At 40.8% G+C, this 26,723-nt stretch overlaps 1 protein-coding gene across 5 annotated transcripts in view; it reads left to right on the top strand.

Annotated features, from left to right (window-relative positions):
- The window catches only part of PTPRE (protein tyrosine phosphatase receptor type E), a 119,354-nt gene extending 94,233 nt beyond the window's left edge, over positions 1–25,121 (top strand). For all 5 annotated transcript variants that reach the window (XM_049809516.1, XM_049809515.1, XM_049809518.1 and 2 more), the window contains 8 exons: positions 346–495; positions 2,859–2,952; positions 3,788–3,864; positions 4,845–4,979; positions 5,766–5,891; positions 7,624–7,784; positions 12,643–12,778; positions 21,920–25,121. In XM_049809516.1, the coding sequence (XP_049665473.1) occupies positions 346–495; positions 2,859–2,952; positions 3,788–3,864; positions 4,845–4,979; positions 5,766–5,891; positions 7,624–7,784; positions 12,643–12,778; positions 21,920–21,994 (954 nt within the window). In that variant the 3' untranslated portion in view covers positions 21,995–25,121. The remainder of the gene's footprint in view (positions 1–345; positions 496–2,858; positions 2,953–3,787; positions 3,865–4,844; positions 4,980–5,765; positions 5,892–7,623; positions 7,785–12,642; positions 12,779–21,919) is intronic.
- The last annotated feature ends 1,602 nt before the right edge of the window (positions 25,122–26,723 follow it).

A 26,723-nucleotide genomic window follows, 5' to 3' on the forward strand; every position in this document is an offset into this window, starting at 1 on the left:
GATATGCATCCCAGTATGTCCCATTCTGTTGCCCACCTGGATAATTGGAAAACGAACAAAGCCCAGTAGAAGGATGGCATTGGGGAATACGATGGAGGCATGTTAGGGCTGTGAAGACCGCTGTAAGGTGTGTTATCTTTAAATATCATGTCCAGGTTTCCCCACGCACATGAGAGTGGAAGTTTAGAGAATGTGAGCAATGTAACAGGAAAACTCTGTTTTAGCTTAAGGTATGTTTTGATAATTAGTAGATTGTAGACCAAATGAGATAGATGAAAGTGCCAGAATTCATAGTTTCCCTTCCTTGCTTTGCAGTATGCTTATCTGCCTCTTTGTTCATTCCAGATGCAATACTCCTTCATTTATCAAGCCTTACTTGAATACTACCTCTACGGTGACACGGAGCTAGATGTGTCATCCTTAGAAAAACATCTACAAACATCACACAATGCGGCGCCAAACCTCGTCAAAATAGGGCTAGAAGAAGAATTTAAAGTAAGTATGAAAGTCCTTTGCCAAAGGATTTCTAAGTGTGGAAACATTTAAGCCAAAAAGATACTTCAAAAGTAGGACAAGTGTAACCTTAAAAGAAAAGGTCCATCAGAACGGAACTACTTGTTTTATTTTGTGCTTGCTGTGAATGAATCCTGCGGAGTCAGTGAATGGGGCCTTGCTTAACATCCTGTTCTGCAAATGCTCATTCAAAGCTACGTCCTTGTACGGCCCTTTTCCTATATGCTTTCTGTTTGTTTATAAAAGAAAAATGGAATTACTCTTTTGGTCTGGTGCTAGATGCCAGATCAGATAATGCTGGAAGAGGGAGCTGGATTAAGTGCATCTAATTTGCATCTCAGTGGGATTGTTAACTCAGTGATGACTGACAGCAGAAAGAATTGCAGAGAATTTACACATCTCGTGCTCAATATCCAGACCTGTCAGGAAGGAAAAGAAAAAAAAGAAAAAAGAAAAAAAAAAAGCATTTCTGTTTAGTGGAGAAACCCCAAATGCAGAAAGCAACCACACTGGCTGTTTGTGATCATTGTTTAAAATAGATTTTATTGTCCGGAGGAAATAGTTAGAACTTTTGTGTAACTTTTGCTATGCTAAAATATTTATTCTATATATAGGTCTGAAGCATTAAATGACATACAGGTGTTAACTGGAGTTCTCCCTTTCCTTTAAAGGATTAATTTGATCAGAAATTGGGAACTGGGAAAACAAAATTATGTAAAAATAAGTGTGATGATATAGCAACAAGTTAAAAAATTGAAAGTATTGGTCTGTCTGAGGGAAGGAAGCAAATGAAAGCATCAAATACTCTACTCTTTCCAGAATTCCTAAGTTTGTTTTTGCTGTCCACTGTGCCAGCAAGGCTGCATCAAAGTGCCGAGAGCAACGTTTAGTTGTGCTGTGTATTCTGAAAGGCACTTAGATGGCCCAGGAGCACTGAGCCCACCTACGCCAAAAAAAAAAGTAGAGCTATGTTGTAACCAGTATGAGAGCCTTGACATAAAGTCTATGAACTCAGTATTACAGAGTAGCTGAAAAGTGATTTCTCAGAGGGTAGGGTTGTTCTGTTTTCTAATAGTTTGTTGCCAGTATTAGAGATTTTACTAGAATCGAGATGTGCTTCTGAAACTCAGTATCTGGCAAATACATGCCTGAAAATGTGCTTGGCAGTTTGAAAATTAAATTAATTTTATTTTAAATTGAATTGATATTAAATAGTTGCTGAAATGCGACTGTGTAACTATGATTGTCTCCCGGTAAGTCCCACCCCAGCAGAAGCAGCTTATTATTGTTGTGTTACCTTGCGGGTGTGTAATCTATACTATAAAAAAATTGTTGGGGCAAGAGCATCCTTTGTCTTCTGTGTCCTGGGAATGCTGTCAGCACAAACTGAATAAATAATAAGGAATATCGGTCCCTTCAGTAGCAAAGTATTGAAGATGTATAGAGCCATGTTGCAGGATTTGGTGCACAGCAGTCCATAAACTCGTGCACCCTTGTTGTGCCAGAAACGGTGCTGTGCCGCAGGGAGAGCGCAGTCCAGGACTAAAGGACCAGAGTTTTAATACTCTGAACAGGGTTGTAATAATAGTAACATGAATGAAATTAATAAGAATATGAAATCAGTTCACGTTTTGACCATAAAGGAAGTGAAGTCAATAAAAGAGGGGTTTTTCAGTACTTGAGAACAATGTGGAAATGAAGAGCCTGTTCCTGCAGGGCCTGGCTGGCTGGAGTGCCTGTTGGGAAAGCTCCTGCTCGGGGGCTGCCGCTGCGGGAGACCAACGGTGGTCGGTCTGCCAGTCAGTCTGCCTCTGCGTATGGAAATGCTGGCAAGAAAAAAATAAAACTAATTCAATAAAATGGTACGCAGACCTTTTTATTAAAAGGTATTTTCAAAAGTGGCTTATTTTATGGAACTAAATTTCCAAATGTCAAATTTAAGAAACTTACACTTTTTCAAAGGGAATGGGTACTCTGTGCTTCTGAAGCCATGTTCAGACGGTCCAAAAGTGTCTTAAGAAAAAAAACAAACCACCACACAGACCCAAAATGTTAAAATCTGCTCTCATTTTACAGCCCTTAAACTTTATTGATATGCCTTGGGAGTATGTTCAGATTCTGAAATATTTATCAGTATGAAAAAAAAATACATGACTATTATTCTTAATTCATTTTTGTAGACAGGACAATGAAGTGGCTTTTGTGAAAAGTCAGTCTCACTTTGACTGTGTTAGTGTTTTGTACCTGATAAAGACACTTAGGAACCCTCTGAGTACAGGATTTGGTGAGCGAGAACAACTTCTGTTCCAATGGGTTCTCATCCTCGTTTGTGTGTTTTATTACAGAAGTTGACAAATGTTCGAATAATGAAAGAAAACATGAGAACTGGCAATCTTCCAGCAAATATGAAGAAAGCTAGAGTCATCCAGATTATCCCATGTAAGACATCAACTTTTTATATATAGAAACAAGTGCTATGAATACCCAGTTATCCTAAGTCTTGTTGTGAGTACGCACACTGTATATGTTGTCAACAACTCAGCTCATCTCAGAATACAGCTCTGTTGGGATCACTCAAGGGTGGAGGTCCTGCCCGGATTTGGAAACTGGAATTCTGAAAATAATTACTGCCTATGCCTTAAAGACAAAAAGTTTTAACTCCTCTGCCTGTGAAATTCAAATTCTTTCAAAACCTGTTGTATTGTCCACAGTGGTAGTTTTGCTTCATTTTCAGGTAGAACATGTTTTTTGGGGTGTTTCCATTAGCCATCCCCTTGGTTTTGTTGTCCTCTGCAGGCATGTCTGCTCTGCAGTTTCTAGAGACCTTACTGATACAGAGAGCACTATCCTCTCCTTTTAAATGTAATGCCCTTATAAAGTGTCTGCAAAGAATTTAATGAATTGTTTTTTACTTGATCGGTGTAAAATATATTATGATCAGGTATTTTTCAAGACTGAAGTAAACAATTCAGCAGTCTCACCTTTTAAACCAATGTATTTTCTGAGTGATTCCTTGCACGGTCTGGAGCAGCACTGTTGTGTCTGCACCTGAAAATGAAAGTTTCAGACCTTGCTGGCTGTATCCTGTGTGAAAGGAAAAACAACAGAGAAAAACTTGTGCCCTCCTCCACACACTTACTAAATCCTGGCTGAGACGCATTTTGACTTTCAGAGAAAAGATTTTGTTGGTTTTGTTCTTTCACAAATGTAATAGCAGAGCAGTCAACATACAGTTAGCAAAAGTAAGACTAGACTTTTTTTTCTTTTTTTCCAGATGATTTTAATAGAGTGATTCTGTCGATGAAAAGAGGGCAAGAGTATACAGACTACATCAATGCTTCCTTCATAGATGTATGTATGAAAACTTTCAATGTATTTATATTGCAAGTCAGATATTTTGCTGTTGCTGATAAGTCTTTTTAGACAGAAACACAATCAACTTGGCTTATGAAAAACTTTAGCTTTTTTGTCTGCGTTTGGCTTATGAGAGTTTCCAAATGCATTTCTTATCTGCTCTTTTCAATTTCAGTTTACATGGTCCTGTAATTTAAATATTCTTCTTGTCGTTAGATTTATAGACTAAGGCTTTTATTAAACCCTAATGAACAGGCAGCAAAACAAATTAGCTATACAACTAACATCCGACAGTTCCATTATCTGCGTTCAGGTTAAAACTGATGTAAACATGTGCTTGTCTGAGGAAAGGGAAAAGAAAAGTCCGTATTTAGCATGGGGAAAGGCTGTCAGAGTGTTTGGGAGCCAGGGTTTACCTGGGCAGACCTGCATTAATTCCTAACTTTCTTCCCAGCTTCCTGTTGGAACCTGGGCAACACCTTCCACTGTGTCTTGTTTTTATTTAAATATGAGAATTAATGATATCCTTAAGCAGTAAAACCCCATTAGTGACTGAGGATTGTGGATACTACAGCTGTGATGATCACATCAGTATGTAAATAGAACTGTAGCACAAAAATTGAGTTAAATGTTAATTCTGTAGTAAAGCTAATTGCTGCAGTTGTTATAATCTCCTTGTGAAATCCTTTCAGTTACCTTTTTTTTTACCGCAGAATTTCACCCCTTCAGCCATGACTGTAGAGTCATAAAATACAACTCAGGATTGTGAATTTGGGGGATTTTTTCCTGCGTTTCCGGCAACGAGCAGGAATGGGGTGGGCTCAGCGTCAGCAGGTTTGCAGTACCCATCTCATTATCGAGCAGCGGGGCTGATGGGAAGCACCCGTTGAAGTGGCGATCTCCTCTCCTGCCATCCCCTTCCGTCACTTGTGCTCGCGTGTCACGACATATAAGCGGATCCTGCTCTTTCTCTGCAGGGCTATCGCCAGAAGGATTACTTCATTGCCACCCAGGGACCGCTTCCGCACACGGTGGAGGATTTCTGGCGGATGGTGTGGGAATGGAAGTGCCACACCATCGTTATGCTCACAGAAGTTCAAGAGAGGGAGCAGGTACGTGTCCCACGGCTGCCAGCTCCGGAGCAAAGCAGTTGCTGTTAATGCTTGTAAAATATGGGCATTAATATTAGAGAAACTATTTGCTGCCTACAAATTCTAGCGATACGAGATTTTTTACCTTTCCTAAAAGGAGCTCTTGTTTCACTATTTGGTGTGGGCCGATGTTGCTGCTTTTGCTTGATTTGTCAGAAAACCCACCGAAACTACTGAAAATTACGGTTTGTGAAAGGGCCCAGTTCACATTAAAAGCACAGAATTTATAGGGATGCCTGACACGGAACAGTAGTTTGGGATTTGGGAACAGATGGACACAGCTTGTGTGCAAACTTCCCTCCCTGTTCTGCCAGTATAAGCTCCAGTGGCTTATTCTGAACCTCCCCTAGTACATCGTTAATTAATTAAGTCCTGTATACGTCCTTGTGCTGCAGTTCGAAGATTCAGGGTTCAACGCTGCAACCAAGGTGTTGTAGTGCTGTGAAATGTGTTTTGTTAGTGGCGTTGGGAGGCAACATTGCCTTGCTTTCAGGAGTTACTTCTTTTATTCTAATCTGTTTTAAAGGCAGTATTTGCCACTTATGACTCCTAAGACCTTTTCATCTTAACAGTTTATATTATAGAAATGTTTTATTACTGTTTTCTTGGTTAGTAGCCTTTTCATTACAAAGTGTTTAGAACGCGTTTATTATGCTGTATGTCACCTCCTGTATCAGAGATTCATGACAGTGTAGGTAACTGGAAAAAATATCCAGGAATGTTTACAGTTCTCTTTCAATTTTGCAGGAAAAGTGCTGCCAGTACTGGCCATCAGAGGGCTCTGTAACTCATGGAGAGATAACTGTAGAAATAAAGAATGACAGTCTGTTAGATGCCATAAGTGTAAGGGACTTCATAGTTACATACAATCAGGTACTGGTTTTAAATTACGTGAGGGTTTGGGGTTTTTTTTTTTTTGCATTTGAAGGCATTTGCAAGTATGATTATGTAACTTAAATGCTGGAATTTCTATCTAAAGAGAAATGTGGTTAATCAACATCCAACATTGTATCAGTCAAGAGGGAGCTTATATGAAGCACTTTTGCCTAAAGTCCCATGAAAATTCTGGTCAGTGAAACATGTCGTTGATTGAAGTTGGATGTGGGTTTTGGGTTTTTTTATGTTTTGTTGTTGCTGTTATTCTTTTATTTTCTACCATCTCCCACATATCTATAAAAGAAAAATTGATTCAAGATTTTTAAATCCTATGAAGCATTTTACAGCACATGTACTTGCTTCTGCCTACCAGCTCTTCCTTTATGTTTCTCTGCTACAGGCACGATCTACTCAAAACCTGGTTTTGATCTTTTGGGCGTGCATCTCCTCACTCACTGCATCATTTCTTTAGGACCTGATTTGCATTGCTGTTTTTGGAGGGGGGAAAAAAAAGAGAAAAAAATTTACTTGCAGTTGAGAATATCATTCATTTAACTACTAACTGCACTGCATATAATTTAGGCACATGCAAAGCAAAAGGACTTAAATTTAAAAGTACTCTGTATTTCCTTATGAAGGAGGGTGGCGGATTAGGTGTGAATACACACCGTGCTTCACAAAGCAGAGAGTCCTTGTCAATATGTTGACTTAGGTCACATTACAAAGTATTTCAAACTCAAGTAACAGCATTTTAGGTAATATCCAAGCAGCAACATTTTTGCACTACAATCCAGCATCGTTAGAAGTGTTTGCTGCTGCAGATCTAAGAAATCTGAGAAACTTTTGTATTGTGCCCGAGTCCCGCTAGACTATATCAATGATATTTGAAGCAATATGACATTAAAAGATCTCTTGCAGAGCTGGGAGGAAGGAGGGCTGACCAAGCCTTTTTCCTCATAATGGTGACATCTTCCAGGCTTCCAGTACAAAGCAGTGTCCTGAGACTCCCCATCAAACTCATTCACCAGATGTCCTCTATGGTGGACACGTTGAAAGCACCTGGCATCAGCAGAGACCTTGTGTTTTCAACTCTCTGTGACTTGCAAGAGTTAATGACATGTAGTAAAATTGCCAGAATATTAATGTTGCATCCACACGCTATTATAATGCAGTCATGGGAAGCAGCAAGCACAAATTTCACAATAGTTAAAATGAAGAGCCTTTGCGCATCCAAACCTGTCTGGAGCTTACTGCGTTAGCATGGTATTAATACCTATTTGAACTTTCAGTGTGCTTTTAATCAGCAAGGATAAAGACAAGGCAAACAATCATTCAGTTTCAAAGTAGCAGGTAGTGTTGTGCAAAGATGAGTGCGTTTCATGAATTGGGTTGTTTTACTGGCACTTTGCATTTGGCCTGTGCACAATGAAAGCTTTCAACCATTGGCACTCAGGATGAATAATCTTTAAGTGTGTCCTTAGCAATACCCAGATGAAACCGCTGTGCAAAGCAAAAGGAATATTATAGGGGTGAATTATCAGCATAGCGGATGGGGAATTTAGAAGCAGAACTGCCAGGTCTGCAGGACCAGTATGTTACGGACCAGGCTGCAGATAGTCCCCTCTACTACAGCGCTGCAAAATTTAACACTACTAACGTTTAAGCTATGAAGCGTGTTTCCATTTTGAAGTAACAGCTGGATAAATCTGGTGTTTTTTCCTGCACGCAGGGTAACCAGGAGAAGCAAAGCAGGCTTGTTCGGCAGTTCCATTTCCACGGGTGGCCAGAAATTGGGATTCCTGCAGAAGGAAAAGGGATGATCGACCTGATTGCGGCTGTCCAAAAGCAGCAGCAGCAAACAGGCAATCACCCGATTACCGTGCACTGCAGGTAAGACTCGCCTCTTCTTCCCACCATTAGCTAAGGAACTGGCTTGCTTTCTCTCCAGTCTGGTTGTTTTTATGGCAGTTTTCCTTCAGGAGAGAGTAGACTGCGTGCTTTAAAAAAATAAATTAAAATGAAGAAATAAGAGAAAAAGAGAGGGGAAAAAAGAAAATCTAGTCTTGCATAAAGGATTTTTGACTTGTCTTTGGCTGAATTAGCAAAGTGAATACCTTAATGGTAGCCTTAGTGGCTGGGGGTAAACAAATGCATTAGTAACTTGGGATGTTGTAGTCTTGCACCTGAGTTTTGCTAAACACTGTGATTAGGAAAGTAAAGCTGTAGGTTTATTGCAGTGATGTGTAGTACACCCCACTAATCTAGTGCCCAAATGCTCTATCCAGATCAAAATGCTGTTGGTTTTTACAAACTATCAGGAGAATAAAATATATCCCTAATCTAAGCTGAAGGCAAAATCTACTCCTGTCCTTGAAAGCAGAGAGAGAACAGTATTTACATTAATGCTAAGAGGTAGCTTGTGTATGACTTGACTTGATACATGATAACTAGAATATATTTGTCGTATGCCAGGTTTTCACTTTTTGGTTTTGGTTTTTTTTTTAATTGTATGTTTTGATTACAGCAACTTTTTTTTTTTTTTTAAATGTATACATTGGGCTTTTCCTCTGTTTTTTCAAATCATATTTTTCAGATTGCGGGGTTTTTTATCAGTCTTTTAAACTTGTCTTTTCTCTTTCTGTACTACATCTGCTGATTAAAAAAAAAAAAAAAAAAAGTAGTAGTAAAACTAGTATTCTGCCTTTTCCTAATTCAGAAATCTTCCCTTGCTTTTAAAATATTTTAAATTTTATAAATCAGTAAAGTTTTTCCTGTCTGGTCAATACAAAGTCAAGCTCACAGTACACAGGGACAGGGTCAGCAGGGTTTCAGAGCCCCAGAAGAGAAGTTCCTATGTTTTGTTTTGTTGTTTTTTAAATAAGAAGCTATTAACTTGGAGAGGTCACCCTTGGACATTAACCTCTTTCCTGCTGTGGCCTTCTTGGACCTGTTCTGGGAGATGCACTGAGTGACTCCCAGCTGCCCTTACCCAGCGTGAGAGTTTTCAGAGGCCACATCCCTCCGTACTCTGCTCACGTAAGATGTTCTGCAATAGACTCTCTCTTGCAGTTGAAGCTCACAGGCTTAAGCACAACATAAAAACCATTGTTTTATCTCCGATTGCCCTGAAAATCAATTATTTAATTCATTCTAAATACTGGCCTTTTAAATCTTTTCCTTTTGGGCGTGTTGTACAAGATAAACTGGTTTTGCGGGACCATTGGTCATCTTCTAGCAATACATGGAGGTCGAGTTCCTGGCATCTTTTTAGCTAAAACCATCAGTTATATTAATTCTGATATTTTCTCTACCTGTCTGTGATCCCACTAGTGAGAATGCTTGTCACCTACGCTGTGATAAGAGACCCCTCACGACTGAGTACTGTGTGGATAAGCTTTCCCAACCTTTTGTCAGTGCCTGGATAATATGATGCTGCTTCTGGATTTTTCCTGCATTTCAGAGAATATCCATCTGGTTTTGAATGAGTGACTGATTATTTTTTCTTCTGAAAAAAAAAAAAAAGCTATACTGATTTATGTGACACTTAAATTGTTCTTGCAGCATTATCTACATGGAAGTAGACTCACTGACCATTTGGAAGTATTTTGATAGAAGAACCTGTCTGCTTGCTCTACTAGAGTTAGAAATAGGAATGGGCATATTACAGCTGTTCTCTGCAGCATATACTGACTTTTATTTTGCTCTGATTTGAGTTTCAAAGGTGCTGTCTCAGTCTCTGAGAACTATGGTTTGTGTTTGGCTGCCTGCAACATCACCTGTATTTTTCATGCACTGTTGAAAGCAAAGAGAGCTTGAGAACTTGAGCCTGGACTCGGATTTGTTGTGTTTTGGGACATGATCTTGTACCAGTGCATATTCGTTGCTAAAACTCTGTCCTCCTTGCTTCAGAAGTGTTTTGCTCTTTGCTGTTTTCATACATTTTCCCGAGGGGACTGTGGATTCTCCCACCCCGTGGTGGCTGCACTTGAGGGTGATGATGACATTTTGTGTTTGATTCTGCAATTTGGCAGATTTTTAACAGCCACTTCTTGCTAGAGAGTTAAAATTCTGGATAATTAAAAGTGGGTAAAATATCAGGGAGTTCTAGCTGGTAAAATAAGAGATAAAAACTAATGTCTTTGGTATGCACAAATTAAATGAGCAAGAACTATCTGAGGTATATATTGCTTCTGCTTTTTCAAGCTTTTAGACCTGCAGCCTCTTTGAAGCCTTAGCTTAATCATTTGGCATGCATTTCACCTAGATATTTATTTTTTTTTTAAATCTATTGCAATCATCTTAAAATGGATTAAACAAGAAAATAAAACCCAAATCACACAAGGTATTCTAGGATTTTTAACGTTGAGAATTCTCCCCTGTCCCGACTGGGGCAGCCTGTACATCACAGCTTTTGAGTTACTTGAACTTCTCTGTGAAGTCATACTAGAGTCTTCAAATATAAATGAATGTAACCTTATGAATAAGTAAACACATTTAAAGTCTAAGACTGATTTCTCAGAGTGTTCACATGAACCTGTGAAAACTTCTGTTCATTTTTTCCAACTATTTACAAACAGTTTAAGGAGCTGCTAAAAAAGATAATTCTTAACTAGAATCAAGACATAACCCTAAATAGTTTAGAAGGGTTTTCCTAACTGAGTTGCCAACAGAACTGAAAGCCAATCTGTTCTAAATCTTAACTCCCTTCTCTTCCAGCATGTGTCTGCAGCTGCCTTCTGTTTAGTTCATGGCTACCCACGCTTTTTCTCTCTTCACTCTCTCCTCCTTTCCGCACTCTAATAAACTGTGCAAGGCTGCTGTGTTATTTAGACATACCTTACTTCTGTCTTTTGTCCAGTCTTTGCCCATTCTGCGTGTCCTTTGCCCTTGAACTTTCTGTCTCAATAAATGAAGTTTGAGTTAAATTTAAAAGTTACCTTTCTTAACTTTTTTTTTTTTGAGGGAATTGCAGAAAGAGAAGCAAGCATGCAAAGAGTAGTGCTGTGTTCCCATGAGACAATACATATTTTCTCCTGCATTTCAAATGCAGTTTAGTTTTCCATGCATCCATACCAAAAATTCTTAAATTAATTAAACCCCCCCCAACTTGTATGGGCTTTAAGGATTTGCTAAAAGCTTGTTTTCAGAAGAAAAAAGGGGAGTGAGCCTAGCACAAGCATTAAAAATGGAGTGCAAAGCAGTGCATATCTCCCTCTTCCTAGGCATAAATGAATAATTTGTGATGATCTGTGTGTACAGGTTTACTTTATGTCTTCACATCCTCATCTTTTGATAGTTGTAGACCTATGCCAAAATGCATCACTCATGGGTTACTCTAGAAACCACAGATGGCTACTAGAGATTAACTAATTACAAATAAATCTGAACCCTTTTCGATTTTGTATTTGTCTTTAATCTGATAAAAGTAATTGTCTAAAGGGAATGACACATCTAATACCTTGTACCTGTTCACTTTTCCTCCAACAAGACTTTTAATGTATCCAGCTGAGGATACATGCATCTGCACTTTATCTTTTCATAAGGCTTGTGCTTCTCAGATTTTTGTTGTATTTGATAGAAATAAGGTAGAAGCAATGACAGGTGATTACAGTTCACCTACTTACAGTTAAAACACGTGAAAATTTTAAATTTAATAAATTTTGAGTTCGTCCTTATTTAGCAGTCAGTGAACCTTCCACTCCATCTTAGCACTGATTGCCAGTAGCCCAATCCCATCCTGGTTTTAGTAACTATTCCCTAGCAAAGCTATTGGCCTTCAAGGGCACAACCACTGTTTTGGTGTCAAGTAGTTCCTTATTAGTGCGATTGGGTGAGAGAAAGAAATCTCCTTTTTTATTTATTTTTTTTTCTCTAGAGTTAAGCATAATAAATCAGATAATAATTACTGAAATATATTTTGGTTCCACAGAATTGTGATCTGAAACAGATGTAAGGACAAAATACTGAGTCAAACATACTGAAACAAAAGAAACCACAGTTACTTTGGAGTACCTTAGCTTGCTTATTGTAGTCAAGACAGAGGCAGAACAGTTGAGTTTAGTTTCTTGTGTGTACTATAGCCTCAAATGTAGTCTTGCTTTAGTTTGTCCTGATATTAATACATGTGTTTAAGATCCTAAGAGTCATTAAAATCATTACAGTTGGATAGGACATTTTCCATCAAACTGCTTTGGAGGAGGAGGAGTATTAATAATAATGATGCTTTTGTATCTGTCACACCGTGCAGAAGTATAAATCACAACCTACTAGAAAAATGTGGGTTTGATCGCACAGTGCTTCTCTGCATTATAACCAAGTTTTGCAACTGAAAGTCTAAAGATCGTGTTCTCCCCCATCAAGATTAAAACCCAAAGCAGAGTGTGGGAGCACCGAAAGTTGTCTTTGTTGAAAGCGAATGCAGATTTGAGTAAGCAGCTTTGCCAGCTCATTATTTGAGTCCCAGGCTTTGGCTGAGGGGGTCCACGTGCTGCTGCAGCCAGCTCAGGATCTCCTGCTTGTGTACAGAAGCTGTCACTAACGAGCCTTTATTCGTTCCAGCCTGGCTCCGAGTTAATTTCCATTAATTCTGGCTCCCTTCTAGCATAGCTGAGGTGACAAAATAAGCAAAAAAAATAAAAAAATTAGTAGAAGTTGGCTAATAGTAGTATTTGGCTATTCTCTATCATTATTATTTCTCTTCTAACATTTTTATCCTACTGTATGGTAAGCAAATGTGTTTACGTTGCAGTGCTGGCGCTGGAAGAACAGGTACCTTCATAGCACTCAGCAATATTCTGGAACGAGTGAAGGCTGAAGGGCTCTTAGATGTATTTCAAGCTGTGAAGAGCTTAAGACTGCAAAGGCCTCATATGGTGCAAACACTGGTATGATATTTAACAATCTGGATCTTTGTCAAAGGATGTATGTTTGTAAATATTCTGTGGGAGGAGAACAAAGGATTTTTTTGCAGGTTGAAATAAATTATGTATCATTGCTATATATGTACAAGGTATTATCAGAAATCTGTATTTTTACAGTTTGGGTTTTTTTAATAGCATGTCTAAAAATACAACTTGGTTAAACATTCTGCATCTTTTAGGAACTGGAGGCAGCTAAACCAAACTCTTCTGAGTGTTGCAGATGATAAAATATGTGAAGTAAATGCCTTTGAAGCTGTGTATCAGTTGTTCTTTCTAACCTTAAAATGTCTGTGCTTAAACTGGCTTGCAGTTAGTCACTGAAAGGGAGAAATGTCTTTGACTTCTTTATGGTCACCTACAAGTAATATGTGAAGCTTGGTCCAGACACTTTTCCCTATTGAATAAGGGGTTTTTTGAGACTTTTGTTTTTGGAAAATATATAAAAATGCTGATATTTTGTATTTTGATAGCAGCTTCCATCCGGTAATTTCAAACTTCTTTAGAAACAATTATCTCAAAACACCTTTTTCAGGAAGATGTTTTGTCCATGCTACAGATAGGAAGAAAGGGGTTGAAGAAGTAGACCTGGATTGTCCAGAGTTATGCTGAGACAGGGATGAAATATTTCTTTTGGGGTTCTGGCTCTGTGATTTAATTATGTTAGTTAAGGGTATAATTGCCACAGATATTCCCAGCTGACCCTGCAGAAAGGCTTCTGTTAAACTCTGCTTTCCAGCATGAGTGAATTCAGATGCCAATTCCATTTATTATCAGTGTTGTTACAGATTTTGTAATCCAGCAAATCACGTTAAAGGCGTTTCAGCATGCCTAGAAGATCAGGATGTTGTCGGGGGGGGGGTGAAATGAGAGAGACATGAGTTCGGATCGCTTAAAGAATCACCTCCAATTGTATTAGCAATAGGAAAATGATTTAATAGGAATTTATATAGAAGTGCAACTTCACAGAATTCGATGGCAAGGTTCACTCTATTACTTAGTACGTGGATGAAATGCACTCAGGAACATGAAGTTAGACTAAACTTAGGTACATAGAGACTGTATAGGGTAAAAGGAAATATTACAAAGAAAAATCGAATTAGAATTAATTTCTTGCGATTTGTGCAAAGATCGGGAATGTGGAAAAGTAGGGGAGACGCTCCCGTTGAGTCACGAGGTTCGGAGAAGACCCCCTTGCTTTCGAAACTCCTGTCGGAGTCTAGGTGCGGCTGGATCGACTTCTAGTCCCAGACTTGGGCAACGGTTTATATCTAAAGGGATTATGACTATGATAGCAGCCTAAAATTTATTCAGAGTTGAATGGAATTCACGACAGTAACTTAAGTATAAATTTGAAAGTAGCAACTTATGTTACACTTGCTATAATATGCTTATCCTAGCCTATTCAGGTTAGTACACTAGGAGGTACACAAACAAGAGAGGAAAAGAGAGTAAAAGAGGTCTACCTGTTAAAAATTCCCCTCGATGTGAGTGAAAAGGTTCACTTCAAATGGTTCGGCATCTTTCTCAACGGGCGAAGGGCTGAGCCTCAAGGAGCGGAGAGAATCAGCCCAGGCCGTGTCAGCTTTCGGCGACAGACCTCCGATTTTTGCAAACCCTCCGATTTTTGCGAACCGTCCGGTTTGGGAGCTCCGAGAGGTGTCCCGCTCGGAGGGAGGTGCTGGCCGCAGCCCGCTGCGGTCCGGGAGAGCTCAAAGGGCCTCGCTCAGCACCGCTGCTTATAGGTTCAGGAGATGATTGGCCTTAGTCATCAGCAAACTGCTGGCACCCCAGCGGCGCTGGAAAATTCCACGGCTGCCTGGGAAGACACGCAGACACGGGATGCTCCGAGATGGCCAGGGGAGGGCTGTAACGTCTCAAGGTTGTTATGAGAACGGGCTGCGGGTGGTGATGAGAGCCGGCTATCGCCGTCCCGTCCCCCGCCTCCGCCGGGCAGCAGGAGTCCTTGAGACGCGCGGCGTATCTCCCTGCCTCGGCTGGGTCGGAGCTCCTGGCACGGCCAAGGGTCGCTTGGCCGCCCCGCTCGTTGCACTTATGCTAAGGGCTAGCGAGCCGTCCCGAGTTCCTAAATCAGCCTGGAAAGGGGGAAGAAATGTACCACCGCATTCCACCCCGTGACAAAAGTCAATCCATCTCCCTCTCACGGAGTGGCGGTGTGGTCGCCTCTTGCCTCCGTGACTATAAACAGATCAATGCCGTGTTCCAATTGTAATTTGAGGGAAATTTTTTTAGGTTTGCTTAATTCTAAAAGTTTGATAGATATAATTAAGCAATCTTATATATGTGAGGAGGTTTCTGTGACAGTGATGTTTGTCTGACTGTTCTCCACATTCTAATATATAGAACAAAGTTTAACAACAATCATAATATAACAGAAATGAGTAAAATTGTCACAGGCTGTAACGTTCGATTGAAAGTTCTTGTTGTTGTCAGTTACCTTCCCAAGAAGTTATCCCACCAGTGTTGTTCTCCATCTCTCTTCACTCTTTCCAGGGTATGGTGTATGTTTTCTGCATGGACAGTCATTAGGGGTTTTTTGTCCATTGTCTCGAATTCATGTTAGCAATTGATTCAGGTCATCCCGTTGTAGCAATTTTCTCACCAATTTAAGATTCATTCCAATGGGGGTAGGCAGTAAGTCATGGTAAGCTGTGTAGTTTGATTGTAGCAATTAAGTCGTGACAGGAGCCGAGTAGTTAATCGCATCCTACAATTTTCATAAGATTACAAACACAGATATTTGAGTGATTACATATGTCCACGGTGGTTTTGTCTCTAAGTATAGAATCACAAAGGGTTCTCATACAAACGCATCGGTTTCCAACATACGTAAGTACAGTTTCAGGAGTTTCATCAGGATGTATTTCAAAATGACAAACATTTTGTTCAGTGTCAAGACAAACGTCTTGAGCCTTAATGGTATTACTTCCGCAAATGAATCGCTGGTATTCCCGTACAACGCATGCATCTATATCAATAGTTTGCCATTTGTTTTCTTTTCGTAGGGCCCATAGTCTGTGTTGCATCGATCGGATAGAGTATAGTTCCAGGGTGATTTGATCCCAGCGCAATGATTAGGTATATGGTGTATACCAAAGCATTGCGTGTTGTCAGAACAAAAGCTGTGGCTTTACTGGTGGTATGGTCATAAGTGAAATTGCTTAGATGCCAGTATTATGAATGTGAGGAGACCGTTTGAGGGGGGGCTGTGTCAGTAAATTTGGTTGTTTGATTTCAATCCTGAATTGAAGGCCTAGGTCAGAATGAGAGTTGAACTCTTTCCACAAACACATTATATGTGCTGAATGAGATAGAGTAAAAATATACCAACATACGTGTTTAGAAGGACAGGTATGTATGCTGTGTCTTCCCTTGGTGTAGTTTACAATAATGTATAAAGCCGATATCATACATCTAGTGTGATTTTCAATTCAGCATCCTCTTGAAATGGTATCTCCCTTAGCTCTTTTTAAAGATGGAATTTGTTGATTTTCATTTTTTCCTTTATTCATCCATTCCTGCCCGCAAAAGGTGGTGTTAGAATCATAGAATTGTTTGGGTTGGAAAAGACCTTAAGATCATCGAGTCCAACCGTCGACCCAACACCCCCATCCCCTCATTCAAATCATTGATAAAGATATTAAACAGAACTGGCCCCAGTACTGAGCCCTGGGGAACACCACTTGTGACCTGCCACCAACTGGATTTAACTCCATTCACCACAACCCTGGGCCCGTCCAGCCAGCCAGGTTTGCCTTATTTTCTGGTGTCATTCCAACGCTTCCCTTATAATTTAGTAGGGTGTGGTCCTAAGGGTCTCGTGTCTGGACCAAAGGGATTATACTTATCCTAATTAAGGGAAACACTGAGAGCAAACTGGGGATAAACTGCCATAGTTGTTGCTGTCCATACAGATCCATTTTCTCCTGAAAAAGCAAAGAAAGAAAAGTTTCGGTGGGGAAGGCCGAACGGGTTACCCCTTTATGATGAATGTGGAAATTTTCATGTGTCCTTTAGTCATTTGCATTTCATCTGCTACTCCTCCCAGGTATGCACACCATTCCCTGATGGTGGTTTTTGGTGCAATTCCTTCTGGGAGAGGAGTTCCTTATAGGATTGTATCTAGCAGATTAAATGGCCTTCTAGTCTGAACAGGTTGTCCCTGATGCATTTTCTCAACTCGTTTAACTGCTCGGGTTAGAGACAAAAGTCCTTTTTCCCACTCAGAGTGTCTCCGCTCTGGTTCTTTAAATGCAGTTGAGCTAAACAGTAAAGGTCTCTTAGGTCCGTTAGGGCCAGTTTGAAACAGTTTACAATAAGTACCATGTTCTGCAAAACCCCGTTCTGCTATAACAGGATCGTGGGGGAGAATCGGTCCCAGTGATTGGTATGGTTTTAATTCCTGCATTAAGGTTTCAGCTGCCTCTTCGTGTTCCGAGTTCCATTGCCATGGTTTTCTCTTTTGTGAAAGTGAGTAAAGTGGGCAAGCAATGATAGAAAATCCAGGTACATGTTTTTTCCAGTACCCTAAAGTACCCGTGAGTTGTTGTAGTTCTTTCCTAGATTGGGGCATTTGTAACTGTTCTATTTTATTGTACTTAGGGTGTCTGGTGGAATCGCTGCACTACGTGCAATCCACCAAGTACCTAAAAATTTTACCTCTCTGCCTGGCCTTTGACATTTCTCGGGTGGGATCTCAACCTCTGCTCTGTGTGGTGGCTGTCGCCCTGCTGCTGCTGCTTCCCCCAGCGTCTCAGGGGAAGTACCCCTGATTAGAATATCATCTACATATTAGTATAGTCCCACGTCCTAGGGGAGTGATGCCGTTTGTAAAAGTTCTGCAAGCGCAGCGTGAGCGATTGCGGGAGAATGTTTATATCCCTGGGGGAGCCTGTTCAAAGTGTATTGTACACCTTCCAAAGTGAAAGCAAATGTCTCTTTGTCTTTTTTCCTGTAAGAGGACCATGAAGAACATGTCCTTCACATCTGATGTCGTCATCCAGGGGTGTGCAGCTGCTTGCGAAGTAGCTGTTAAGTTTGCGACGTTTGCTACAGCAGCTGTTAGCGGGGCTGTACTGGCATTCAAGCGCCGATAATCAATTGTTAAACACCTTACGGGCTGGCCAGAAGAGTGAATTATATGGGGAATGAGTTCTAGAGATGATTTGTCTTTTCTCTAAATCTGTTATTACCTCTGAAATTCCAGTCCGTGCCGCAGCAGAAATCGGGTATTGCGGCACATTAGCAATCTTTCCATGGGGAAGCGCAGGGGCTGTGCAGAGTCTTGGTTTTTGTCAGGGTTGGGGTTTGAACGGAACGACCACGCGCTACCATCCGGCAAGTGCCAGGCGCGGCCGTTCAAAACATCAAAGCCTAAAATACTTTCTTTGTGAGTCTTGATAGCAAAGCAAGCAGATAACACAGGCTTCTCGCCCGGGAGCCATAAATTTACTTTTGTGGTTTGGCACAGAACACTTGCTCCGTTTACTCCAGTGATTTTAACTCTTTGCTGTCTGGGTCGTACACCCAGCTTCTCAGCATCATGTTGCGTTAAGATTGAAATTTGTGCTCCCGTATCTATTAGGAATGTCACTAACTGTTGTTGAGGACCAATTGGAATCAAAATGTATGGTTCACTGTTATAAATCTGTTGATAAGATTCCACTTGCTGGACCGACAGACCCAATCGTCGTCCGGGCGCTACTAGTTTTTTGTTTCCGAATCTTTGGGAGAAAAATGGGTATTGCTCCCTCTTGGAGGAGGAGTCGGTGTCTGAGTGTTCGGAGCATTTCCTTTCTGAGTGTTGTCATTACGTTTCTGAAATGCACGAATTAGACTCTGAATAGCACTGGCACTTTGTCTTTGAATTGCAATTCTAGGGATACCTAGTGACAACGCTTGATTGTATAATTCTCTCCATCTCTGAGTTCTGGATTGATGATCAGTGGATTCCTGTACTGGGGGGTTATCTTGGATCGATTGTTTAGGTTGCCTAACATTACGACTTGTCTTTTTGGTTTCATCAGATAGGTTATCCCACCCCATTTTGCACCCCTGATTTATGATGTCGTGCATCAGTGTAGCCCAGGTAGGGAGATTTCTTTGCACTAGGGCCTCTTCCTTGTTGTCAGCAGCTTCTCTTATGGCCAAAAGGGGATTAAAGTCTGCGTCTCTCTTGATTTCATCTCTTTTTACAATGAGGTAGGGTTTTGGCATAGCAGGATCTCCCTTAATTAGAGGCTTTAGCATGTCAGGATCCACAGTTGCTGATATGGGAACATTAAGAGGGGCACATTCGTTCATGGCCTGGATAGCAGCAGCTTTTGTAATAGCTGTAGAGAGCTCATTCAAGGATTTGATGGGTATTAATAGAGGCTCTCCTCCCTCTAAGACATCTTTTCCGCCAGTCCAGTATGCCACTCTACTTGTTATCGAGTAGGGATCTTTTGGGGGTGCAGGTCCAGCATTTAAAAAGACACCAGGGCCCCCAAATCCATTGGCTTCATCCCCATTAAGGAAGATTCTGTCTCCCCCGGTGAGACGCACTTGCCGTAGGTATTCAGTTTCAGTTTCGCCTGGCTTATGGCCGTAGCGTTCTTGTAAATTGGCCACTTGAATTGGATCGAATGAGGGTTTTTTTCGGGTACAATCTCCTGCTCCAACCAGAGGACCAGCGGTGTTGTCTTTTTTTATGATGGCCCTGCCCTCATATTCAGGGGAATTTAAAGGAAATGGAGGACATGGAGGATTAATTTGGTTTGCATAGTTATCATCAGGGTCACCCCATATGTTTCCATCCCATTCTTCAGGGGATACAATCAGTTTTCTAATTTGCACGATGTCAAGGGGACGGGGAGCTTGCATAAGCATCTTTTCAACCCTTTCCTCTAACTTCTGTTTTTTCTCTTTTTCTTCCTGTAACTGTTTCTGCAGCTGCTCAATTTTCAAGGATAGTATTAATTCAGCTGCTTTTCTGCCTTCCATTTCTTCCTTTAGGTCCTTTTCTCTTTTAATGCTATTCTTCCTAAACTGACAAGCGGCTTCTAAGCAGGTGCCTAACATCTGGCAAATAATTCTGTTTTCTTTTCCACCGTTCCCGTTGCCCCTGGCTGACTTTAGTTGTTTTTCCACGGACTTCCAATCATGCCAGTTATCACGAGCCCATTCCTCAGAAAATTTGGGACTCAGACTAATTCCATGTTTTAGTAAGTAATCAGTGATGCTACTTGCCATCCTGCCGACTACCCAATTTGTCGTGGGGGGTGAAATGAGAGAGGAGTTTGGATCGCTTGAAGAATCACCTCCAATTGTATTAGCAATAGGAAAATGATTTAATAGGAATTTATATAGAAGTGCAACTTCACAGAATTCGATGGCAAGGTTCACTCTATTACTTAGTACGTGGACGAAATGCACTCAGGAACATGAAGTTAGAATCAGACTAAACTTAGGTATATAAAGACCAAAACGTATAGGGTAAAAGGAAATATTACAAAGAAAAATCGAGTTAGAATTAATTTCTTGCGATTTGTGCAAAGATCGGGAATGTGGAAAAGTAGGGGAGACGCTCCCGTTGAGTCACGAGGTTCGGAGAAGACCCCCTTGCTTTCGAAACTCCTGTCGGAGTCTAGGTGCGGCTGGATCGACTCCTAGTCCCAGACTTGGGCAACGGTTTATATCTAAAGGGATTATGACTATGATAGCAGCCTAAAATTTATTCAGAGTTGAATGGAATTCACGACAGTAACTTAAGTATAAATTTGAAAGTAGCAACTTATAATACACTTGCTATAATATGCTTATCCTAGCCTATTCAGGTTAGTACACTAGGAGATACGCAAACAAGAGAGGAAAAGAGAGTAAAAGAGGTCTACCTGTTAAAAATTCCCCTCGATGTGAGTGAAAAGGTTCACTTCAAATGGTTCGGCATCTTTCTCAACGGGCGAAGGGCCGAGCCTCAAGGAGCGGAGAGAATCAGCCCAGGCCGCGTCAGCTTTCGGCGACAGACCTCCGATTTTTGCAAACCCTCCGATTTTTGCGAACCGTCCGGTTGGGAGCTCCGAGAGGTGTCCCGCTCGGAGGGAGGTGCTGGCCGCAGCCCGCTGCGGTCCGGGAGAGCTCAAAGGGCCTCGCTCAGCACCGCTGCTTATAGGTTCAGGAGATGATTGGCCTTAGTCATCAGCAAACTGCTGGCACCCCAGCGGCGCTGGAAAATTCCACGGCTGCCTGGGAAGACACGCAGACACGGGATGCTCCGAGATGGCCAGGGGAGGGCTGTAACGTCTCAAGGTTGTTATGAGAACGGGCTGCGGGTGGTGATGAGAGCCGGCTATCGCCGTCCCGTCCCCCGCCTCCGCCGGGCAGCAGGAGTCCTTGAGACGCGCGGCGTATCTCCCTGCCTCGGCTGGGTCGGAGCTCCTGGCACGGCCAAGGGTCGCTTGGCCGCCCCGCTCGTTGCACTTATGCTAAGGGCTAGCGAGCCGTCCCGAGTTCCTAAATCAGCCTGGAAAGGGGGAAGAAATGTACCACCGCAGATGTGTCCCATCTGTAGGATGCAGAGGGCTCGCTCGCAGGCTAACATAGGCAGAAAAATGAACGCAGAGGTTTTTCCATGTTCCATATGTTTGGAGTTACGTTGTCAGAAGTTACATGGTCGTGCAGTTTCTGCCACAAAGCTCCGAGGATGGAGCCCAAAGTTAAACAGCCAGGCTCCCAGGGCATGCACAGGGGGAGTGACGTGCTGTAGCGTGAGCCGGGCAGCAGCCAGGTGGGGTGATCTGCTTCATTTAAATGAGAAGACGGGTCTAAGAAGTGATTTGTTTTAAGAACTGTCACCTAGAAAGCTTAAAGAATTCGGTTAACTGAAGAGCAACTATCAGCCTGTATTTGACAAAAGAGCGAGCTACCCTTGCTTTTATTTGAAAAAATAAACTCCTAAATAAAAATCAGAACAGACTAGTCATCAGCTACCGGTCCAAGTTAGAACGTGTTGCATTTACCAGTATGATTTGCATAAGTATGATTTTGTCAGTGTAATTGTATGATGCAACCAAAGCACGTTTTGATACCTTTTTTATTGTTTTTCAGGAACAATATGAATTCTGCTACAGAGTGGTACAAGATTTCATCGACATATTTTCTGATTATGCTAATTTCAAATGAAAACTCCTGCCTTATTTTTTAATTTGTCTGTATAAATAGTTGTATATTCTGTTAATTTATTCCATGTCATTTTGATTGTTGACTTTACTGTAAATATGACCTTGTGTTTGCTCTAAAAGTTGTGTTTGCTGTATAAAGTTATTTCTTAAATATAAATATCTTCTAAAGCAAAGTATAATGTTCATATACAGTATATCACTATAAGATGGTATAGAAATCTTTATTCTAAATAACAGTAACTTAATTCTTGAGGGTCTATTTCTTTGAATTTTTCCACTTATAAATATTTATCAAAAATGTTATCTCCCAATTCTTGGAACTGTACACAGGCGATTTACATTTCATACTAAAAAAAAAAAAGTGAATTGTGGTACATAAGTTTAAACTAAACATGTGTTCACCATAAACCTTTCTTCACTATGAAAATAGATGTTTATTTGGGGACACATTCTGATAACCTGCTCCTGCTTACTTGTAATTTATTTCACAAAGAGTCTCACTGAATGCAAAGAGACTGTTCGAGTGAAGTGCTATTAATGATGAAGGTATCGGAATGTGGCCCTTCATGTGTAATAATGTACAGTCCAACTGAAAAATATAACTGCTTTTAAAGTCTGTTTTTAAGAACCTCCCGGCTGATGGCAGTTCTATTTTGAGTCTTACTGTCAATAAGATATAATCAGTATAAATACAGATGTGAATGTTTGATTTAATATAGCTTTCAAAGTCCATTTATTTTGTTCTTTCCTAAATATTACACCAGCTTAAATCAATTTAGAAAGACAATAATGTGAGTTTTACCACTATTTTGAGAATATTTTGCATATCGGAAGAGTATATTTTGCAGCACCTGGCCTTGTCTACTTGAAGAGGCTTTACAGCCATTGCCAGAAATGGATTTAAAGCTTCTCTATATACACGTGCATAACTTTCCACTTCTTTGAGAATAGGCAAGAGGGATGAACTCTCATTCTTTGATTCGACTCCGCAGAATAATTAACAGTATTTGCTAAAATCTTGAAAAAAACAAAAAAAACCATTTTACTAACAGTGTAATGCTAGCAACGTGAAGTGTTGTAGCAAAAAGCTCCTCTGGGTTCTTACCCTCCCATATATATTATAAAAAAAGGAATGATTCCTTTATCTAAAAGGGGTATATGATTGTGTATATAGATATATTTTTAATGAAAGTACTACTGATAATACGATTGGTGAAATAAAGTTTAAAAGTCTTTATCATAGCCCTGAACAGGATATGCTTGGGGGTTAGAAAATCTAAAAACCACAGGGCATCCGAATGTTGAATAATTAAAAAGTATATCTTTTCCACTCTTTAAAATGCAAATATGAATTAATGAGCACAAAGTATGCGAATATGTACTTTAATTACATAACTAATATGCAATAGTTCTGTCTTGTCCAGTTGGTTGGGTTTTTTCAATGCAAACATAAAAGCCTTATTTAAAATAAGCAATTTACACTGATCATTTCACTATTGTTCTTGCACTATTTTATCCCGTGACCATTTTTCATTTCCGATAGCAAACAGCATTACGCTTTGTAACAACGCAAGGGAACAGGAAGGTGTTCGTACCTCTCCTTTCATTTCATACTGAATGCAAAAGGTGCAGTTTAGAAATTCCTAAGCACACTGTTCTGAACACTGCCATTTACTGCTTCTCGTCTCCCCATCGATGCACTTCTGTATTTATTTGTACAGTAAATTATGCACTTAAAAAAGATTGTTTAAAGACTAAACCTTTGTCGTGAGTTGCTATGAGAAGATACACTCAAGCCGCAGAAAGTGTCGAGTAACGAAAACGAATGCTAAGTAAGTTTACAGTACTACTGCATGCTGAAATTTTATCAGATTTTAAAAAGCCATCAAATAAATTCAGTATGGAAACCGATACAGTGGGGTTTTCAGTACGATCATTTGTAGCACAGGGAGACTCAGAGAGGTTAAATGATGATAGAAAATAACACAAAGAAATTCCCACCGTTTTCCAAAGCCCCTTGTTTTGGGGTCCCGGTTAGATCCCAGGGTCAGGATCTTTAGCCTACATTTGAAAAATAATTTGTCTGTTGGACAGCCTTTTGGGTCCCTTAAATAAAAGCTTGGATTAAGAGTTGCCTCGCGAAGCTCTGTGCAGTGGCAACGCGGTGTGCTGTTAGCGGGGTCCCCCGGCCCCCCGGCAGCGGCGGGAGCTGCAGCAGAACTGGGGCTGCCCCGCGGGGTTTACTACAGGCGATCGTTCCGCGGGGCACAGGCAGCTCTTCGTAGTTACAGCAAGTAGCGGGATGGAGTAAAGCTGAAACGTCTAATACTAAGTGGGTACTCGGATTTTAGTTGCTAACTGTACTAAGAGACCTAGGAGGAAACAGAAATACTTATATTTCAGAAGTCAAAAATATAGCTACATGACGACTTTTTTTTTTTATAATTTGAAAAGCTTGCCTTCCAGTTCTTGCGTTTAGTCAAGAGGCTGCTCATTGCAGCAGCCTCGTAATTGGGGAGCTCTACCTTGATATAGATATGTATGAATTTTCTTTTCGATTTTCCTATGTTGCATGGAGTTACTTTAAAATGCCAAATAGCTGATTAGAAGTTGTACGTTCTGATCTGTATGTGGTTTTGGTCACTATGTGACTCGACTGTCTGTTTTCACGTGTTAAGAGAAGTTCCAGTTCACCCAAGCATTTAAGCATTCGCTTTACGACATCTCTATTCCACAAAACATTTAAGTACCATAGGTTCTTTGTTCCTGAAGCAATCCCTTAAGTGCTTTGCTGAATTGGGCCTTAATGAAGAATGCATACTGTAATTACCAGTGTTTTTTAGGGTATTTTTACGTATCAGTTTTTTAAACTTTTAAAATGAGCCTGACCACCTGTGTTCAGTATTTTGAAATGATTTTCATTTCCCTCGTACCATTTTTAATGTAAAGTTATTGAAACTTTTCTGTATAACCAAATTGTATTTAATTTGTCAAATCTTTATAATATATGTATGTATTATACAGTTTCAGCTATTATTATTTTCTTTTATTACATTTATAATTTGATCTTGCTGTGTTTTTAATGCCGGTGAATGTTGCTGAATTATTTGTATATGCAAATTGCAAGATCTAATACATTCTGATGCAAGAACCAAGCTTTGTTTTTATTCTCAAACTGTATTACTTCCTTTAAATCTTTTAATTTCATTCCTGCACTGCGCGTTCATTTGAATTAAGTATTCTAAAAGAGTTGAAATCCATTATCTAGATAAATAATTTTTCAGTACTTATCTGCAGCTATTTGGGAGTAATATTCTGATTCGTGTCGGAACTGAAGCATTGTGCATGTAAAGCGCGTACAAACTCTTGCTAGCAGTCGAAAGGCCGGGTCTTCCCAAGCTCTATTAATACGTAAGTCCTGACAGTTCAGAGCTTTGGCAGGACTCGTGAGGGAAGGCTGCAGTGGGACGAGTATGAACGTGATGGTGCAAAGCCGGACCCTGCAGTACCTCCGCGACTGCTGTCCCTCCGGGATATTCGTACAGCACCTCGCGCCGTGGCGCTCTCTGCTCGAGCCCTTCCAGCCCTCCCGTCCAGCAAAGCGTCGGCGCGGGGCAGAGCTGCAGGACCTGGGGGGCCGCGCTCCCTTCGAGAGCGGCGGGGAGGAGCGGGGGAGCCCCGCGCCCTGCTGCATCGCAGGCTGCTCCGTGGGGCGTGGGAGCGGGTTTCGGGCTCCGAGGGAGACGGGAGTTCACGAAATGGGAGGGTTAGGGAGAGGGGAGAGAGCCCACTCGCAGCGCACGAAACCTCTCTGGGTTTTCGTGGTACGCTACGGTACCATACCGAGATAAAAACAGTAGCTTAACTTTCAACTGCGTGTCACCCATCATTAACTGAAAGCCCACTCCAGTTAACAGCAATTTCTTCCTTGACTTCAACAGGCTTTATGTTGGACCTCGTGCCAAAAATAATCAGAATGGCCCACTGTTGTCATTCCGTAAACCAGGAGTAACCGTGCTGAAAGATTGCGATGCTAATGTCGAGCTAATATCACGGAGATTTGAAAAGATCGAACGTTATTTGTCAAGTATGATTTAATGAAGCAACATTTATGTGTTTGACGCCTTTAGCCCTGTTTCATCGGGTACCCCTGCCACCTGACATTTGGGAGGTACCTTTTCAGTGTAGGAAATCTTCTGATTATCTTTTCCAAACTTGTTTGGAAGAACTTTCACTTTGAATGTACTTTTTGTGCGCAATTCTAACATTTAAGTGTTTGCAATCGATTGGTAATCATGCTGCTTTCAACACAAGTTGTGAACCATCCAGGAATAACTGTAGCAACGTGCTTGGCAGTAGTAACTTGAGCGTTGCTTTCTAAAGACAGCAACCACATACATCCTGAAGAGATGTCTTTGCTTCATCAAAAAGATAGATTTACTAATCAAGAACTTGCCTGCAGAGTTTTAAATGCAGGGATGCACCACACTGAAATACAGAGCCTCGAGGAAATTGGTGTTCTGGAAAATATTGCTGTCTTACTGTGACGCTAAATAGTACCAAGTAATCTTTTTCATTACGTGTAAAAGCTATTAATTTTTTTTAACAATTCCAGATGAGCTGATAAAGTATTTTGTGTGATTGGATCGTGTACTTTTAGCAGACATCAAGATGCACAGCTTGTGAGCCCGCTGAAAGTTAGCTTTGTGTGAGAATAGACAGATGCCTTT

This window comes from Accipiter gentilis, chromosome 9 (assembly GCF_929443795.1).
Source record: "Accipiter gentilis chromosome 9, bAccGen1.1, whole genome shotgun sequence".
NCBI lineage: Eukaryota > Metazoa > Chordata > Aves > Accipitriformes > Accipitridae > Astur > Astur gentilis.